Source organism: Pseudopodoces humilis, chromosome 1, assembly GCF_049639895.1.
Source record: "Pseudopodoces humilis isolate 2021_Gansu_Grassland_sample_001 chromosome 1, ASM4963989v1, whole genome shotgun sequence".
In the NCBI taxonomy this organism is placed as follows: domain Eukaryota; kingdom Metazoa; phylum Chordata; class Aves; order Passeriformes; family Paridae; genus Pseudopodoces; species Pseudopodoces humilis.
The window spans coordinates 42,064,912-42,084,618 of NC_142200.1; the positions used below are offsets into that span (position 1 = coordinate 42,064,912).

At 39.1% G+C, this 19,707-nt stretch overlaps 1 protein-coding gene across 2 annotated transcripts in view; it reads left to right on the forward strand.

Moving 5' to 3' along the window:
• NOL4 (nucleolar protein 4) overlaps positions 1-19,707 on the forward strand; it is a 188,774-nt gene that overhangs the window by 46,029 nt on the left and 123,038 nt on the right. For both annotated transcript variants that reach the window (XM_088054532.1, XM_088054537.1), the window contains exons 4-5: positions 234-346; positions 4,932-5,064. In XM_088054532.1, coding sequence (XP_087910658.1) covers positions 234-346; positions 4,932-5,064 — 246 coding nt within the window. The remainder of the gene's footprint in view (positions 1-233; positions 347-4,931; positions 5,065-19,707) is intronic.

The following is a 19,707-nucleotide window of genomic DNA, read 5'->3' on the forward strand; positions in this document are numbered from 1 at the left end:
GAACAGATAGGGTATACGGGCTGTATTCATTTAGGGTAGAAGAACTCATCGATTTTCAGGGTTTGATCTTGATTTTCCTTTTTTCTTTGAGAGACTTCCATTGTACAGCCTACAAGCGTTTGGAAATGCAAAAGTTAGAGCTAAATGACATAACCCTTTGACTTTGACTACAGAGTAGGCTGACATAGCCCCCACAATTAACATATAATGCATAATAACTTTTTCTTTTGCAGATAATGGAAAACCTCCAACTTTGGTGACCAGTATGATTGATTACAACATGCCCATTACTATGGCTTATATGAAACACATGAAGCTACAGCTACTAAACTCACAGCAAGATGAGGTAAAACCTGAAATCTTTTAAGTTTGTTTTTCTGTTCTCCTGCGTTCTTTTGTACTTGTCTTTGAGGTCGCTAGGAAGCTGAAGTGAAGATGATTGTTGATCCCATCTTTATAATTTTGTTGCTAAAACAGTCAGTCTGAAGCCAAGGCAGGGTTATTTTCAAGCAATCAGATTGAGAGAAACTATCATGAGTTATGGCCCTCCTGTGATTGGGGGTAGAGGTGTACTTTGAATTGCCTGAAGGTGCGCTTTCACTGGACCAGTGGAAAGGGTGGTGTGAGCAGTGTGTTCACTTCAGACTTAGTTCTGTGCCCAGCAGTGACCCATTGGCTGCTTTTAGAAGCTAGTACCATCAACAAACAACTGAAATGACTGCCATGGTGTTCTCAAGGCTAGCAACCACGATGCAACACATTTTCCTACAGTGATGAAAGTCCTGGCAACATCTGTTGAAAACTTCAAGGCAAAAAGCTTAATAAGAGTGTGAGTTGCTTTTTAAATTTTGAATAAAAAGGCAGAAAAAAGAAGGAGGAAAAGTAGACTGAGAATCAAACATCTTCATAGACAATTTGGCTTGAATTTTATTATTAATCTCAAAGATTGTTTGCTTTCTCTGATTTATTCAGTTTTCCCAGATCTCAAGAAATGCTTCATCAATTGACAGGCATATACCAAATTATTTGTAGTAACCTCATTTTACTAGAAGCTTGTTCATCTACCATTTAAGCTGCCAAATAGAAGCTCAACTATGTGCCAGACAAAAAACAGTTCTTCATTCTTTGTCTTCCTGCCCAGCTACTGGATATTTTTTAATATATTTTTTTAATAAAGACAGCCTTCAAAAACAACCTTAGCAGCTGGATTATGTCAAGACCCTGACTGACTTCTTACTTGTACAGAGTCAGCCAGATTTTTTTTCCCAATAAGTAGATATGGGCTGCTGGTAGAGATTTCATGAATTGTTCAACAGTCCCTGGAATGTTCACCACTCTTCTAGAGATATCAGGATCCTTGTTTCAGTTTGGTCATTTTTTTTTAATTGCAGAGGGTGTAGGGAGAGATCCCCAACTCAAAGTTCTTAATGCATAAATACAGCCTGGTAATCTTTTCTTTCTATTGAGTCTTTTGATTATTTGAGGGATCTGGAAGTAGAGTGTAAAGTAGCAGGAGAGAAGAGGCTTTATTCTGCAGTAGCCTTAAGAATTAAAGGACTCCTTGATTTCTACACCTTTTCCCTTTGAAAATTACTACTTCTACAGCAGGGTCAAGCACTCATGCTGGATCAGGACTCCATGCCACAGAGCTTCTGTAGCCTGAATGTTTTGGTGTAGCCTTTTTGGTCTGACGACTAAAATCTTTGTTAAACCAGTTTTTCATCTGACAAGCCAGTGGCAATGATATGGAGGCAGCAGGACTTAACTTTGCTTGGTACTTCCCTGCCCAGCTCTGTTTTGCAGCTCTTTTATTACATGTTTTGTATACGAGATGTCTGCAGCAGTGGGTTTATGAAAGTGATTTCTTATATGTTTTAGTAATAATAACTTTTTTAGGGTAGAGTGGGCACAAGGAAAGTTCTGGATTTATGAAAGTAATTTTTTGTATATTTTAGTAATAAAAACTTTTCCAAGACAGAGTGGGCACAAGGAAAGTTCTCAAGATAATCCTTATGTCTTTTCTCAAAGCACAGTTTTGCCAAGGTTTTCTTTTTCCCCCTTGCTGTACATTTGTTGCCCTGAGAGCAAAATGACAGTGAAAATATTGTAGTACAAAGTAGCAAGACATCTGGTTCAAACTATTTCATGCACTTAAAACACAGGCTTGGATTTGTAGGAAAGATTTAATCAATCATATCTGTAGTCTTGTGTGGAATTGAGACAGGAGTAAACTTGAATCCCACTCCTAGCTAGCACAATGAATTCTGAGAGAGAATTTCTGAATTCTCTCCTCTTCAATTCCACATTTTTAAGCTGACACCATTGATGAGAGGGAAACAGGCTTCATCTAAAATGAGAATCACCACTGTGTGGGAATTTAGAGCTGTACTGCAGTGGTTCTCAGTTTTTGCTCCCATGCCCATGTGTCCATGCAGATTCAGAAAGAGGTTTGCACAGTTTGGGAAGTGAAGTGGAGGTATTCTGCAGCGCTGTGGGCAAACAGAGGCTGCCTATGTGTGTTGTTTTATAACTATGCAAGTGTCAGCCAGAGCTCCCTTGCTGTGAGCCCATCAAATTGCCTAACTTCAGAACTGAAATATGTAAGCTGATGCTTGCTAGTTCCTGCAGGATTCAATGAGAAATATCCCTGCTTTTTAACAGACACAGCAATCCAGACGGTTTGGGGGAGTTTGTTTTCTTGTCTTGCTCTTTGAACAAGCAGAGTGCATTTTCTTTAAACCTCAGACCCATCTGGCATGTGCCCCGGCCCTGTCTGTCTGGGGCAGGAGGCTGGTGGGCACCAGGGTTCACCTGTGAGGGCAGTGTTTGGGTGTTTGCTGTTGCTGTAACTGGGGTGCTCCTGCCTTATGTAAGGCAAGACAGACAGGTGCCTGTTAGAGAAGCCATCACTCTTCCATTTGTTTTTTTACAAAACCCTGAGAACAAGATGTTTTTTTCCGTGTTTATTTGTCATTGTCCTGCTGTGGCAGTGCAGAACAGCAACACCTTGTGTGTTGTCCCACTCTTGCTCCTGACTGGCATTTGAAGTACTTCATCCTAATTTAACATGAGTCATTACTGCAGGGAACTCGCTTTCTGAAAACAAGAGAAATGTCCATGCAAGCTGGAAACATTGCTGAGACCCAGTGCAGGAACTGATTAAAATGTCTAACACTCAGAAGGAAGCAAGCAGCTATATTGATACCTGTAGTATCCACTTCACAACAAGTACACATTAAATTATATTCTAGAGATTGCTGTTTTTCTAGGTCAGTTCTGGTGAACAACCCAGAAAAATAGTCAGAATCCTGTCTTGTCCTGTTTTGATAAAAAAATGTACAAAAACAATGAACTGGAAAAATATTTCAAACATTTTCAGGATGTAGAAAACCATTTGCCATATTTTCCTTTAAGTTCTTTCAAGTACTTTTCCTCTTAACAGGATTAGCCATCTCAGAAAAGTTGTTACTGAAAATATATTGCCTTAGGTTTGTACATTGCCTTATCTATTTCCAGAGAAAGACTTGTGGATACTTAATTTCTAATCCATGAGTGGATGTGTGAACTTCAATGGGACTGAAGCAACTGAAGTCAAATATGTATTTGAATATTTTCTGGACTACATCTAAAACTGTTTTCTTTCATAAATGGGGATAATGATCAGGATTTTTACTTTTTGCCCTTTTATCATCCCTGTTAAATGCTCTGTAACTGGACTTGATTGATAAATCATATTAAAGATATAGAATGCAGAATAAATTTGCAGTGATTCTCTTGTGATCGTATTACTTTTATTTGCTTCTGACTGTCATGACCATGCTCAGAACTTTTATAGACTTTCTCTTTTTCATAGATGCTTCTTTAAACATGGTGTAAGTGTGACATCTTGTCAAGGGAATTTGATCATGGATTCTTACTAGGTCAGGTTGCCATTTGGAAATATCTTCCTGTGAGTCTTTGTGGTTTATCCCCAGCCAGCAACTAAGAACAATGCAGTGGCTTGCTTACTCCTCTACCCACTCTGGTGGGATAGGGGAGAAAATCAGAAAAAAGTAAAAACCCTGGGCCTGAGATGAGAAAAGTTTAATAATTTAAACAAAGTAAAATATACTACTACTACTACTGCTACTACTGCCACTACTGATACTACTAATTGTAATGAAATGAGAGACAGAGAAGGAGGAATAAAACCCAAGAAAGAGATGTGATGCCAAAGAAAATTCCTTACTACTCACTGAATGATGCCCAGCCAGTCTTCCTGTGGTCAACTCCTTCCAGTTTATATACAGGGAATAATGCTCTGCAATATGGAATATCCCTTTGGGCAGGGCAGGGCAGCTGTCCTGGCTGTTCTCCCTCCTGGCTTCTTGTGCACCTGCTCACTGGCAGAGCATGGGAAACTGGAAAGTCCTTGATTTAGAGTCAGCACTGCTTAGCAACAACCAAAATACCAGTGTGTTATTAGCATTATTCCCATACTAAATCCAAGCACAGCACTATACCACCTACTAAGAAGAAAATTAACTATCCCAGCCAAAACCAGGACAGTGGTCATTCACAGGGTTACTGACTTCCATGTGGGAAACCTAAAGGATTCAGGCAGGGAATATAGGGATGTCTCCTCAGCCAATTTGAATAACAAGGGCTCAGTATGGGGTCTCTACTTACCAATTCTTTTCTGGAATATACTATGGAACTACTATGTAGTATCCTCATAGTTGAACAAATTACATTTGTCAGATTATCATACCACATAAACCCAGTATTTTCATTCCTCTTCTTGATGTGTTCCTTGTTGTCTCATATACAAAAATATTTAGCATGATTACACTCCACACTGGGTGTGAGTGAAACAAATGGGAAGAGAATGAGCTGCACATATAATGTGAACAGTGTACCATGTTTTCTGACATGTCTCTTTTAATTTGCAGGATGAAAGTTCTATAGAAAGTGATGAGTTTGATATGAGTGACTCAACTAGAATGTCAGCTGTGAACTCTGACCTCAGCTCAAATCTGGAGGAGAGAATGCAAAGTCCTCAGAACCTCCAGGGCCAGCAGGATGGTAAGGTTCTCATTTTGTACAGAGAACGTGGCATTGCCCTGTCTTTTTTCCCATTCTGTGCTTTCATTTAGAATTTGCTTTTCTTCATAGAGTGTTTCATTGTGTAATTTGAAATACATGTTCCCCATATCTCAGCATGAAAAAGAAATTAGGGTTTTATTTTGCAGGTTAATTTATTTGTTGCTTATGCAACAAGTGAGTGCTTAGATCACTATATATTAAGTAGTATTGTCTTACTGTTTCTATATATATATATATACATCTGTAGTGTGACCATGCACAGGCATAAAAGGAAATGAAACTCAGACCTTTCTGAAGCAACCCAGAAAGCTGAGAAAGTTGTTTTCACAAGGAGGGAGTGTCACCAAAGCTGGATAATTGGGAGAAAGGAACAGGAATGTGATATTCAGAAGAAAGGATGAAAACAAATTCCTATGGAGAAATGGAGGCAAAAGACAAGAAAATAGTGAGCGGCATTGCACATTTGAATGTTAATTGCTTCTTGTTTACAACACCAAACTACTTTTTGGTCAGAGATAAAACTGACTTATTTTGCATTGAAGGTGCATAATTGTGTTTGATTTCAGCCCTTGTTATATAGCAAGTTAAATGAGTCTGGTTTGGAATGAACTTTCTTCTGGATTATGGAGCTCACAAATAGCCTGTCTACTACAGACTGTGACAGTGGCTCATGAGCGACACAGGAATGCACAACACCCAAAGTGCAGGTGTATTCTATTGCAGTTAGAAACAACACACTGGAATTCTGTACTTGCTACTTGGGAATTTCCTGATTATGCGTGGCAAATCGGAAGTTCTTTCTATATTTTTCTTGACCACTAAATAAATGGGATTTGATAGCTAACCTGGATGCTTTGCACTTGATGCATCATGGTCATTTGCTAGCTGGTAAGACATTTAGGTGAGAATGGGTGTGGTGCATAGTGGCTGATAGGACCTGGCTATGGGTTGCATCTTCAGCTGGGTTGCTTTTCAAACAAAGAAAGGAGTAGGATGTCTGTGATAATTTGATAGGCCAGATTCTAACCACAACTGCCTTTTGTCTGAGTGCCCTCAAGCTATCACAATTTTTTTTTTTAAACTTTCAACCTTATTTGTCTATATATATTCACTAAAGGAGCAATTCTGATGCACATGGTGCAAGAAAATGTAGTTCAGTTTCCTGCTGAAGTTTGACTTTTCACAGGGATAATACATTACAGTAATACTGCTAATTTAGAGGTCTCAGGGATCCTTAGGAAGGTGCCATTTTTTAATATATCTGGCTTTCACTGCAATATTATGCTGTAGAAGTTTCACATATATAATTTCTTAATAATAATTGCATGCATGCATATGTCTGAAACAAAAATTATAGCTCAGTACAATAACCTGTGAAGAAATGCCTGTCATACACATCTTAACACCTGCTGCCACCAGACTCATGCCACATCTAATCATATTAGAACCTAAGTATGAATGATGAAATGCTGCAAATGTGTCACTTGCTATTTGAAATGTATGGGAAATAAATCCACTGTGGTCTTTGAACTTCAGACAGTGTGATCTTACAGTATGGCTTTAAATCTCTCAGCTTTCCTTCCTTTCCTCCCAGATGGTACTTGCTTACCTTCCTAAGGCAATCCTATTTTTTGCTGCTAAAGTCTTCTGGCTAAAGCATCTGCTGATAGAGAGGTTTGAAATAGCATCTCTGTTCCTGCTTCATTGTTTTCCTTTGCTAGCTGTTGTCAGGTAGCAAACCTAAGTGTGGCTAGTTATAGCAGCAGTGCTGTTTCTGTTGTGGGAGAAGGGGCTGAAGGAGGAGCAGAAAGACATGAGAGAAGTGGGGGGAAGAAGAATGAGAGGAGAGGGCAGGAAAAAAAAAATGGAAGAAAATAATCAATATAAGAGGTAGACGAAGGGAAGCTGGAACAGGAAGGGGGAAAAATAAAAAAGGAATGTAAATTAATATAGCAGTACAATCTCTTTCGCTGTCACAAGGCTGCATTGTAAAATTTTGCAAATTTAATCCTTAATTATAGTGCATGTACACCAAAATCATCACCAAAGCATGAATCTGTGTCAAAAGTGATTCTTGCTCCCTTCCCTCAAACATTCTGTATGTCTGTGAAAGTTTATGTCAGCCACCACATTCAGCCTATAGATAAAGACACTTGGCATTTGCCTCATCTGAGACGTGTTTGCTGCATCCTGGCAGGTGGAAACTTGCTGTTGCATAAGGTTGCCTGTGCACATGCAGTTGGAAATGGGGTCTGGAGGGGAATGGGACAGCACTGGTCTTCTGCTGCCCCAAGCATGCTTTCTTTGGGAAGATAATTTGCTAAAGGGAATCATTAGGAAAACTGCTGCCAGGGGTGGATTAAGGACAGCTCCGGTGTACCTAAAGGTGATGTGTTTAATCACTTTACTTACCTGGTTTTCCATGTGAGGTAGCATAAGAGTATTTTGGGACATCCCCTGTTTGTTTTTTTTTCTATGGATTTGAACTGATTTGGTACTAGTATGTAAACAGTCTGTGTACCCTAGAGGAATATAATGGTGAACTGGGCCATGCTACTGAGGATGGAGGCTCCTCTTCCAGTTCAGTTTATCAGAGCATCAGAATTTTGACACTATGTAAAAGAAATATGATGCTTTCATAGCTTCACCCCTTGGGACTGTACTTGCATCCTATTTAGACAGGCCTTTTTCTTTGGGAGTCCATTACAGGGCTCATGTTAGAATGTTTGAGGTTTCCCAATGTCTTCCAGCCCAATACTGTGTCCTGTTTCTTAGGTTGCTTGAACCTAAATAGAATAAAGGCAAGTATGAGAGCAAGTCACAGTGCCAGCTGAAAGCAATAGACTTCTTCACCTAGAAATGCCATGGTAGGTGAGAAAAATGCTGAGGAGGAAGGGCACAGAGACAGAAGGTGCATATTTGCTCAGAGTAGATGATTGCTGGTACTGCACAAAAGTCCTGGGCTCTGCAAGTGGACTGAGGCTTCATAATACTTGTACTAAGCTTATTAGGTGGAAAGGGTACAGGGAATTAAGGAAGTAATGAAAAGTGTGGAGAGTTAGTGAATCGTATCTATGGCACTGAACTTGCTGCAATACTACTAAGGACAGTTCCCACTTTAAATTAGCCTTTGTACACTTTTAAATAAGAGGATCTTGAGTCACACCTGCTGGTGAAGGGCTGAAAATAGTATCCTGAGCACCTGCAGGGCTGCTGCAAGATGGGGTAGGAGTTGGAAAAGGGCTACTGCACTTCCCTGGGGAGATAGAAAAAGAAAGGAGCTCTAATTTACAACTGGTTCAGTCCCCAGCTGGGAATGGGGTATGGCTCTCTGCTTACCAGTGCCTCAGAGGTGCTTTCTCTAGCAGCCAGCTGGATAATAGAGCTGCAAATTGCTCATGTGTTCTGTTCTCTTTTGCTTGCCTCTTGCTTGCCCCTGTTTTCTTGCTTCCCTAGACATGGCACAGTTCTGTGTCCTAAGCTGGTTCTTTGGAGTGAGCACTGTGTGTAACTCATCTGCAGGCAAAGCTCCCACTAGAAAGGTATCTTTAATTCTCCTTTATCTTAATAACGCTCTTGGGGCTCTGATGTTGCTGGATCAAACTCTTGCCCGTCTCAGACCAGAGACAGCAGGGAAGATTTGTGAACTGAGGTGGAAATAAAGGAGGTTTTTTGTTTTTTAAGTTAGAGGTTCCTGTTAAAAAAAAAAAGAGATTTTTGTAGTGAAAACTTACCTCTAGCTAGGTTTTCAAAGGAGCAGCAATAGCTTCTACCCTGAGTGAAAACAGGACTTTTGTTGCCCTTGCCTGTTAGCCGGAGCCCTGTGCAGAACAGCTGGGTGTGATTCTCTCCTCACTGTGGTAGTTCATTAGTTACTAAGGCACGAGATATGTAGGGGGATGCTCTGATTAGTGAAAGTTAAGAACATGTACAACCCTATAAGTGAGGAGAATTCAGTATAAATTTGACACTGCATTTTTTCTTGTTTGTTTATTTTTTACTGTCAAGTGACCTGTCAAGTAAAAGTCAGGAATGAGACTTTTTGACTGTAACTCAGTGAAAGATGCAGGACTGATTTATTTTCAGTATATCTCACTGTACTGAGGTATAGCAGAACATATCAGGGATTAGATTGGATTTGGGTGAGGGACTATATTCTCTTTAATCTAGTTTTTAGAAAATTGTATGTTTATACATACATATTTATACACAACTGCCTCTCACAGGCACTGTGTGGAGACATATAGGAGCTTATAGGAGCTAACCATGACAAAATATGTCAGAAGTGAATCTTTAATGGGGGTTATGCTGTCATTTTAGATGTAGAGATTAATAGGTTTTTTTCTGTTTGTTTTTTTTCCCAATTTATAGAAAGTTGAGTAATAATATTGTAATGCAATGGAGGATTATGTCTTCAGTTAGTTTGTGATCACTTGGATGGTGTCAGTTCTCTTTCCTTGGCATGTTCAAATTGCCACATTTTACACAATATAGATGCAGGAAACCTGGCTGTTAACATTAACTGTTCCTTTCACTCATTTGTGTTGGTGACAGATACAAGTATTGGAGTCAGCCATCTAAATACCTGTTTTCTGCATCAAAGCTATAATCTCTACACAATGGCTTCATCTGAAATAAGCAACATTAGCTGATTAAGTTGTCAAAACTGACTGTCTGTGCAGGAGTGCAGACTTGCTGTTGATTTTTCTCTCTGAACAAAGTCCAAGCCAAGAGTTTAATCCATCTTCACATTCCGAACTTCTTGTACTGTTGTACTTCTTTCTGCTTTTGTCTTTATTCCACTGAAACCTGGACTCCCTGTCTTGAAACACTGACTTTTCTTTCTTCGCAAAGCAATTTAAATTCAAGATATATGAGTCCAAGCACCAACTGCAGGCCACAGTGAGGACAGATTGGTGAAAGAGAATAATGGAGTAAATTGTCTCTGCTGTTGACAATGTAGTGGCCCTGCTCTTGATCTTGAGTAAAGTGAGTGGTAGCGACACCAACATGAGAGCAGATGACTCCCAGCATTAAATCCATGGCAACCTTTTTGCGGGTAATTAAGAGTTTTCAGTGGAAATGTTATTTGTCATTAATTTATAAAATCAATTTACATCAAGAGTTATTGTGCTTTTAATTTTTGTTCAAGCACTGAAAGGTTTTACGAATGTCCTTGTTCTGTATGAGGTCTAAGTCCACTTGACTTCAGTAAAGGTTCACTAAAGGCTAGCCAAACTGTTTGCAGAGTTTAGGTATCTTTTACTAAAAACCTTTACTTCTTTAGACTTCAAAACAAAGCACCTGACATTTCTGTGGTAATGGGATAGACTGAAATTACCACATGAAGTCATAAAGCCTTAATAAAAATATTAAAAATAAAATTAAAAATAGTCTGCCAGTTTTCCTAGATGCCACCTCATATACTTTTAGAGAGCCTTTTAATTTAAAGGAACTTTAGTGACTTGACTGGTTTTATTTACGATCTGTAGATCCATATCAACAAAGCTAAGTGCTATTAAAGTTATTTATAATGTTTATACAAGACATTGGGCGTGCAAATTAATAAGCATTTTACTTATGAGAAAAAGGTAATTTTTGCTTAATAAGGAGGGTTTGGGCTGATTAAGAATGTTGGCTTATAAAGAGGATAGGAAAAAATGTTGCTATTTTTTTTTCTTTGGTGAAGTGGCAGACCATTTGAAATTACATTTGTGCTAGGACCAGATGATCTGACAATTTTGTCATATATTCAGACTTTCCAGTCTTGTTCAAGCCACTGAAATTTGCAGCATTTTGTGAAATAATCTCACTTCTTATCACTCAGAGTGAAATGGTAAATACTAGTTTTCTGAAAGTGAAAATCTAAGATACCTGCCTGTCTTGGGGCAGTAGAAAAGGAGCACAGATGTGACGTACAGAAGCAAAGGTTTCTGTCTCTACAGCTGTTGATCTGCCATCTTTTGCAATCACCAGCTTTCTTACTGACTAAAGCAAAAGACAGTGCAGTCACACATATAAGTTTCTGAGTAAGTCTATGGGCTGCACTGAAGTGTGTCACAAATGTCAAAATCACAAGTTTCCTTAGACAGGGAGTTAGTTATAATATGTTGCTCTGTCTGAGAAAATCAGTATCATCTTCACCTAAGCAGAGTCAAAGTGTACCTGAGAAGCTGGCATGTGATGCTATTTTGCTTCAGTGGAGCTACACCTGGAGTGATTTAGCTCATCAGATTTGGTTTGATGGATTATTATATGCATAAACCAATGCATTGTAGTTAGAAGGTGTCTGCTTGTGTAAGGGGTGGTGCAACTAGATGATCTTTAAGGTCCCTTCCACCCAAAACATTCTATGATTCTGTGACTTAAGAAAGACAAGGAAAATGGTGAAACATGACCAGAAAGTCAGAGAGTTTTGGAAATCTAGTTTCAGTGATGTTTTAATGGCTTATTTAGAAATGATACCCTATCAATGCAAAAGGCACTACGAGTGACATTAATGACACTTGAGCAGTGCTACAATATCACTGACAGTGAATTTTACTGAGCCTGGGCAAGAGCTTGAAATGTTGCTGCAGCTGCATTAGAAACTTTCAGCCCTTAACATCGTTAAGGAGAACTGGGTGGAAATTTCAGCAAATCAAGTATTTTAATGGACTGGCTGCTGACAAGGCAGCTGCTGTGTGCATTGTCATCAGAATACTGAGCTGGTACATGAGGCACTTCTATTGTATGAGAGATGAAAATCTTCCTTTGACTCTATACACAATTCAAATTTGTTCAGAATTAATCATCAACGTTTCTCAATGGAGAGTACTCTTTCCTTCCTCCTGGACCTACCTAATCATACAAGGTCTCAAACTGGGATTTGGACATGAGCACCCATCTCACTGAAGCATAGCAAATGGATTGCTTTTATAACTCACTCTTTTACTATGTAGAGTAACTGTATTTACATTTGCTAGTTGCAAGCATCTTGTGAGGTGGTTTTAGTGAAAATCTTCCCCCTGCTCCATGTTACATCTATGTATCTTATTCCATTTCATAATAACTTGTGGGATTTTTTTGTGACATGTCTCTGTTTGTTTCTTATCTTATACTATAATTTGCTTTATAAGAGATAATAAGAGACTGAAATATCATTAAACATGAATTATGCATTGAGCAGACTCTGCTAGAGTCTGAGTGGTCTGTTGCAACCAGAGAACAATCTCGTTTCCCGCACCATCCTCCCAGCTGCACAACTGTCACTTTCTATTACGCTTGCCTTGAACAATTGAGTGTGGCTTGTAATGACAATAATTGCCTCAAAATTGTTTGTCATGTTTGCCTTGTTAGCAACAAACTACTAACTGTTGGTTACAATCAGGTTCTCAGCTATTACTCCATAATTACATCAGGGAATACAGCAGCCAATAATAGCTGAGAAATTAGAATTATCTTTTCACAAGTAATGCTAAAATGCTTGCAGACCATTCACTCTATTCACAGCCGCTCATTTTTACATCAGCAATCTAGTGGTAAGTGAAGCCTGCCCCTATGTAAAAGGCTAGCTGCAGACCTGTATCCTTTTGCATCTTCAGAACAGTTGTGTTCATGTTGTACATGTCCTGTAACAATAGGTATTTCACTTTGGCAATATTACTACCCATCAAGCTATCTCTTCCTCATGCACTTACTGAAGGCAGTCTGCTTTTGATTTTGGTGTGCAAATCTTTGTAACTAAGCTTAGCTGGATTTCTGAAAGTGTTGTTTGGTTTGGGTTGATATCCTTTGGTTTTTTCTCCTATCTTAGCGTATCTCAGGCTGTTCCCTCCTATTTCTCTTTAGCATCAAATAAAAGGAGGAGCATTCTGCTACAGAGATTTAGTTTTGCTTTCCAGTAAAGGCACTTTGTCCATTTTATCCTTGCATATGTACCAATTGACTTTAGCAGAGGCTATGTGCATGGATTTCTTGATTTAATTTGTTTACTTCCTTATAGTAGAAGCCGAGGTTTTTTTTCATAGTTACTGTTAAAATGCACGCTAGGTATTGACTCCCATTTCTTTTTCCTATTACATATGCAATAGAATAATATAATAGACCACTTTTTTCAGGAAAAGGAATGTAAAAGAATGTGCTTTAAAGAAATTTAGTTTAGCCATTGATTCTTCACTTTGTTGTATTTTAATTAAGGAAGCTGTTAATTATTTTTTTTCAGAACAGAAAATTCCCTGGAGACATTGGGCTGTCTTGTGAAAGATATTTTTAATGGCTATTTCTTTGAAGCATTTATTGTTTGATAAAATATTTGTGGTGCTGAATGTTTAAAATTAGTATTTTTTAAAACCAGATGCAAATAGTTCTATTACAAGAAAAAATGAGTATTTTTTCAGGAGTATAGTGTTTTGTAACATTAAAATACATAGGAAGTGTTATATATTTTCCTAAAATTTGTGAAGAGGTGTTTTCAAGTAACTGGTTTACTGTTACTAGATAGTCACCATATTTCTTGTCCCTCTCTGGCGCTTATTAATAACAGGATGGAAGAAAGGGTGGAATCATCCTGAAAGTTTTGGGACAGGGCTGAACTCCAAGTATTCCTGAACACTGATAGTCTGGTTCATGAGAAAGATAGTAGAGTTTGTTTGTAGGCTGACTGGAGACAGAAAGATACAAGAATGATTAAATTTAGCATCAACACAGATTAGAATACAGCTTGACTTCTTTTACAAGTTTTTTTAGCACTTGGTGACTGGTTAACAGCCTGCTGGGAGGTGTGTGAGGCTCAGGCAGTCTCTCCACTGCTTCATGCCAGGTGGACACTGAGCATTTCTGACCACTGCAGGAGTAGCCTTCCAGACTGACAGACAGACTGACAGACTTCAGTAACTACTCAGACCCACTCCGGGAAAAGATGTGGACGAGCACACTATTTAATTACCTTTGTAGGCTCTGCTATGTGTGATGCTGAGAAACCAGTTCAGAACCTCAGTTGTAAATGTTGGGATTACTAATAGAATAAATGAAGACAAAAGCTAAATTTATGTAATATACAACTTTCAGACTTAAGTGCACAGAACTGAAGAGAAATTGATGCCTTAAGTCAGCTCCAAGAAACTTTGCTCCACTTTCATCAGGACACTGAATGTGGATTTCCAGCAGAAAGATTGCCTTGAGATCAGTCTCTACTGCAGAGGTTCCTGCTTATGGGGATAGTTCCATCTGTGTGTTTAAAGTCTTCCCTCAACGCTTCAGTTTAACTTCAGTGTTTTACAAGCTTTCTTTCTTGTGACATAAATCAAGGAGTAAGATTAATGCATCTCTGGAGGACTAGTGACTGCTTCTACTGAACTTCTTGCTGTTCTGATATCCCATGTGCTTTACTTGGTAGAGTTCCCTAAGTAGAAGGCAGAGTGGCCCTTGTTAATAACCATCCAAGATCCCTGCTACAAACTGTTAAACTTTTGTAAAATTAGTAATTCCTTCTGACTGGAAGGTGGAGTTCAAACCTTGATGCTTAGCTTTTTGTACTCTGAAATTTGAATTTTGATTAAGCATAAACATTGGCAAGGAAATTCAAACAAGATCATAAACCAGAAAAAAAACCATGTGATTCACTAGCAGCTTTTAAATAAGGCAATAATAATAGATACTTTGGGGTAATAATGTATTAGAAAATTTTATTTTTTGCTTTAAGAAACTATAATAAAACCATTATATCAACAGACTAATCTTAGGAGCGATAATTGCTATTACTAGTTTCACAGGAAAAGAAATTAGGAGATGCAAACTGGGAATAGTTTTTTTTCCTCTGCTAAAACAAAATAGAGAGATGACATTTCAGTTACACAAAATTACTGTTCCAAGGAGAACCAAAAAATGAAGTATAATAAAATTTTAATGACTTAACTGGAGAAGACATACAGTGAGTTTGTTATGTCACACTATTGTAGTGTCTTGTGAATGGTTATTGTGAAGGGAGCTGATGCTGCAAGCTGTCAAAGGGAAAATGACAAGACAGAACTACATGATGTGGGAAATCTTAATGTGAATTACTTGGAGTGGAATAAATAAGCCCTCTTCAAAAGGAGTTGGTACAGATAGTGAGAGCAGCAGTGTATTCTAGAGAGCTAGAAAGTAAGCAGAAGCAACCAGTGCTTTCAATTCAGTTTTAAGAGATCTTGCCTGTGTATAAAGAAGCTGTAATTCTTAGTAATAGTCCTTGAATAGGTCATAAATCTTTTAGGATTTCTGTCTGTTTAAAATCAATTGGTAAAAAATTTAAAATTTTAAAAATTTTAAATCCCTCCATCTTTTAAAAGATATCCCCCCAAGGTAACTGTCCAAGGATTGTATTTGTATCAGAAGTTTAAAAGAACTTTGACTTTTAGTGACTTGGTTTTCAGATATTTTATCCAACATGATCATCTCCAAAATACCTGGATGCAATGAATATCTTACTGAAATAAATTATGAGAATTCCTATGAACTCCAGTGGAGACAGTTTCACCCTGCATATTTTCATAATAGGTACTTTGTAGCTGAATGAATTCTGAAGTTGTTAATGTGGGCACTGCAATTGCTACCGTCTCTTTAATTAAACCATCAGTGCAATTTATGCAGTGATGATAAATTTTAATTCAGCAAGTTAGCCAAGCTCTGCTCCTGTATCTTCCTTTCTTCTTTCTGCTACATTTCTGAAGTTCTCTACTAGTTATGTGTACTCTCTAGGAACTGTTCATCAACTGGAGCAGGCTATAATCCCTGGTTATTCCTGTAAGACTGCAGTCATAGATTTGCAGTTGTACATATTATTATATCTTCTGAAAATATGTCCTGCTTTAATTAAAAGCATGGATGTGGTAAAGACTCTTAACAAGGACTAGTATTTTTCTCTTCTCTGAACCATCTATTCAGCAGTGTACTTCCGTTCACCCCTGTAAAAAATTGAGCCTAAGGTGATTGCTTGCTCTAGAAGTTGAAGAAATGGTGGTGACAGCATTAAAAGGCAAGTGACACAGGTAGATTTCAGAGAGTTAAACAGCAGCCTGACCAAGGTTTTAATAATAATTTAAGAAAGAGTGTTCCATGGTGATCTATGAACTTAATTATCTCCGTTGGCATTGTAGTGTTGATTTCAGTAGAAGCTTTCTTAAATGCAGCTTTTCAAAGGAAAGGGTAGGCAAAACTATTATTTTTCTGAGAAACAATTTTTTGCCACCTAGGAAACTGTGTACACTTCTAGCCTTTTACAGGCAGCTTTGACACTATCATGGCCAGATTGTGCCATGTACTTGCTCCTAAAGAACAGGGATTTTTGAGAAAAATTCTACCACCTAGATAATTTACTTGGGTGGTTAGTGGTGCCCTATTTGTTCAGTTTCTTAAAACCCCTTCCAGTGTAATGCCTGGTTTAGAGTAGTCCAGTCCATAGAATCATAGAATCATGAAGTCATAGAATAAGCTGAGTTGGAAGGGACCCATCAGGTTCATCGAGTCCAACTCCTGGCCCTGCACAGGACACCTCAAGGGCCACGTCATGTGCCTGAGAACACTGTCAAAATGCTTCTCAAACTCTGTCAGGCTTGGAGCTGTGACCTCTTCCCTGGGGAGCCTGTTACAGTGCCCAACCACCCTCTGGGTGAACAACCTTTTCCTGATATGCAGACTAAACCAATCCAACTCAGCTTTGAGTCCTGTCACTGGGCACGAGAGATCAATGCCTTTCCCTCACAAGGGAATTGTAGACTGCAGTGAGGTCTCCCCTCAGTCTCTTCTCAAGGCTGAAAAGACCAAGTGACCTCAGGCACTTCTTATAAGGCTTCCCCTCAAGGTCCTTCACCATCCTCATGGCTCTCCTTTGAGTGTGCTTTAATAGTTTAATGTCTTTTTTATATTGCGGTGCCCAAAACTACACACAATATTCAAGGTGAGGCTGCCCCAGTGCAGAGCAGAGCAGGACAATCCCCTCCTTTGCCCAGCTGGCCATGCTGTGCCTGATGGCCCCCAGGACATGCTTGGCCCTCCTGGCTGCCAGGGCACTGCTGGCTCATCTTCAACTTGCCAGTGACCCCCAGGTGCCTTTCTGCAGCCCTGCTTTCCAGCATCTCATTCCCCAGTCTGTACACACAACCAGGATTGCCCCTTCCTAGGTGCAAGTCAATAGTCTGTGTGGCAATTCAGTTTATGGCTTTTTTTTTTCTTTAGGCTAGCTTTGAGGCCTACTAGTGCATCTGCTGTTTATTGTAGGTGCTTGATATGAGCTTCTGTGAGTAGAAAAGGACTCTGCAATATGGTTTTGGGGAGAAGGACAACAGGGATGTCCTAAATCTGGCATGTGTCAATTGAGCATGCTGTAATGGAACAGTGGCCCTTTTCTTCTCAGCTGAAATATGTTGTAGGACCCTGTGTTACTTGTGATCTGTCTAATGCCTGGGCATGAGCAGACTGGCCAGAAAGATCCCAGGCCTAACTGATCATACAGTACACACATACAAGGGGAGAGCAGATGCTAGCAGTACCAGTGTCTATGATTCTTTTAATGTGTAGGCATATAGAAGAGAAATAACTATTTGGTTTTTGAACTCTGACTTACTGAATGCATTTCTCTTAATAAAAAGGAGTTTCTTTAAAGATATTTCTATCTTGTGGGTCAGGAAGAAATATAGTCTCCCATGCTATCTAACTACTTCTTGGGAATACTGCAATTAACTACACTTTGAACCTGGATGAAAAAATGAGGAGAAACCACCCTCTGAACTCCTCCATTATTCCTGCTTAGAGAGAAAATTGTCTCACTTCAGCACCCTCCAAGGCAGCAAAATTTTACTTATTCTACTTTTCTACGTGAGTATGTGATGGATGCCTTTCCCTTTGTTTCTCCCTGTCTGTACACACTGATGTGAACAGAAATCAGTTCTGAGGAAAAATCCAGAGAGCAGAGGATTAGGAAGGCTATGTAGGGAGTAGCCAAGATGGAACTTGCCAAGGTTGTTTTTCCAGCAGCATTTCATTAAAAATGAAGTTGGCACCGAGTTTTATGTTGGCCCAGTTTTATATTTTGTTACACAATATGAAATAAATATAAATCTAATTCAAGTTTACACTAACATATCTATTACTATGAATAGATTTGCTATTGGTACATTTTATATCCATATTTATTTATCACATTTATCACATTAATCATATTTATCACAAATATACACACATATATATATATATGTCTTTATATAGATGCCTATTTCTAAATAAAGTGAACAGATCACTGGAGAGAGGTAGAGCTTGATAGCATGGGAATCTGTTTTTAAGCATGCATTTTTCTGTGCTCTAATTAGAGATGATCTCTGAGAGCTCAGAAATACCATGGGCCCAAATTTCTAAAGAGGCAATTTTGTGAAGCCTAAATCCAACCAAAGCAGTATACATTCTAATACCTGTGAATCTCTAAGGCAATAAAGCAGAGCTCAGAGAATTGTAAAGTCACAGAATGTCAGTTTGGAAGGGGACCTCAAGGATCATCTGGTCTAATCTTTCTTGACAAGAGCATGGTCTGTACAACATGGTCCAGCACTCTGTCCAGCTGCATCTTAATTATTTCAGTAGTTGGTTTGTTCTCATTGTGAAAAATTTTCCTCTTGTATCTAATCAGAAGCAGAAGTAGCTTGTATCCATTACCCCTCATCCTTTCCATGTGATTCCTTGTTAAAAAGAGAGTCCTTATCCTTTTTGTTGCCACCCTTTAAATACTGGAACATGGCAACAAGGTCTACTCTAAACCTTCTTTTCTCAAAACCGAACAATGTTCTTTAATCCTTTCTTCACACAGCAGGTTTCCCAGTTGTTTGATCATCTTTGTGACCCTTCTCTGTACCTTCTCTAGCCTTTCCATACCTTTGTTTGTACAGCTATACAGCAGGAACCAAAACTGCACACAATATTCCTGGTGCAGTCTAACAGGCATCTCTCTAACCGAGTGCATCTCTGCTGGTGATACTTTTGTTGGCACGACCCAGCATCCTGATGGCTTTCTTTGCTGCAGCAGCACAGTGCTCACTCACATTGAGCTTGTTGTCTGCCAGAACTCCCAGGTTATTTTCTACAGAACTGGTCTCTACCCCCTGGGTTGATCCCATACTGTGTTACATTCCTGGATTGTATTTTCCCAGGTGCAAGACCTTACACTTGTCTTTGTTTAACTTTGTAAGATCTTGTTAGCTCACTCTTCTAACCTGTCCAGGTCTTCCTGCAGTCTGTCTCTCTCTTCTGAAATGCCCAGTTTCCTACTCAATTTGGTATTGGCAAACTTTGTCAGTGTACACTTGATCCCATCTTCCAAATAATTTGTGATGATATTAAACAGCTTTGGGTACCATACAGATCCTTGTGGGACCCCACTTCTGACAGGTTCCCATTTAAAAAGGAGCTGTTCACCACCACCCTCTGGGTGCAGCCTGTCAGCCAGATCCCCACCCACCACACCAAGGACCACATGTCTGGATCACATCACTCTTTCCAGAAGGAAGCTGTGGGTAACCGTGTCAAAAGCCTTGGAGAAGTCCAGGTAGGCAATGCCCACCTCACCCCACATCAAGTGGACAGGTTACTTTGTTGTGGAAGGTGACCAAGTTTGTGGAG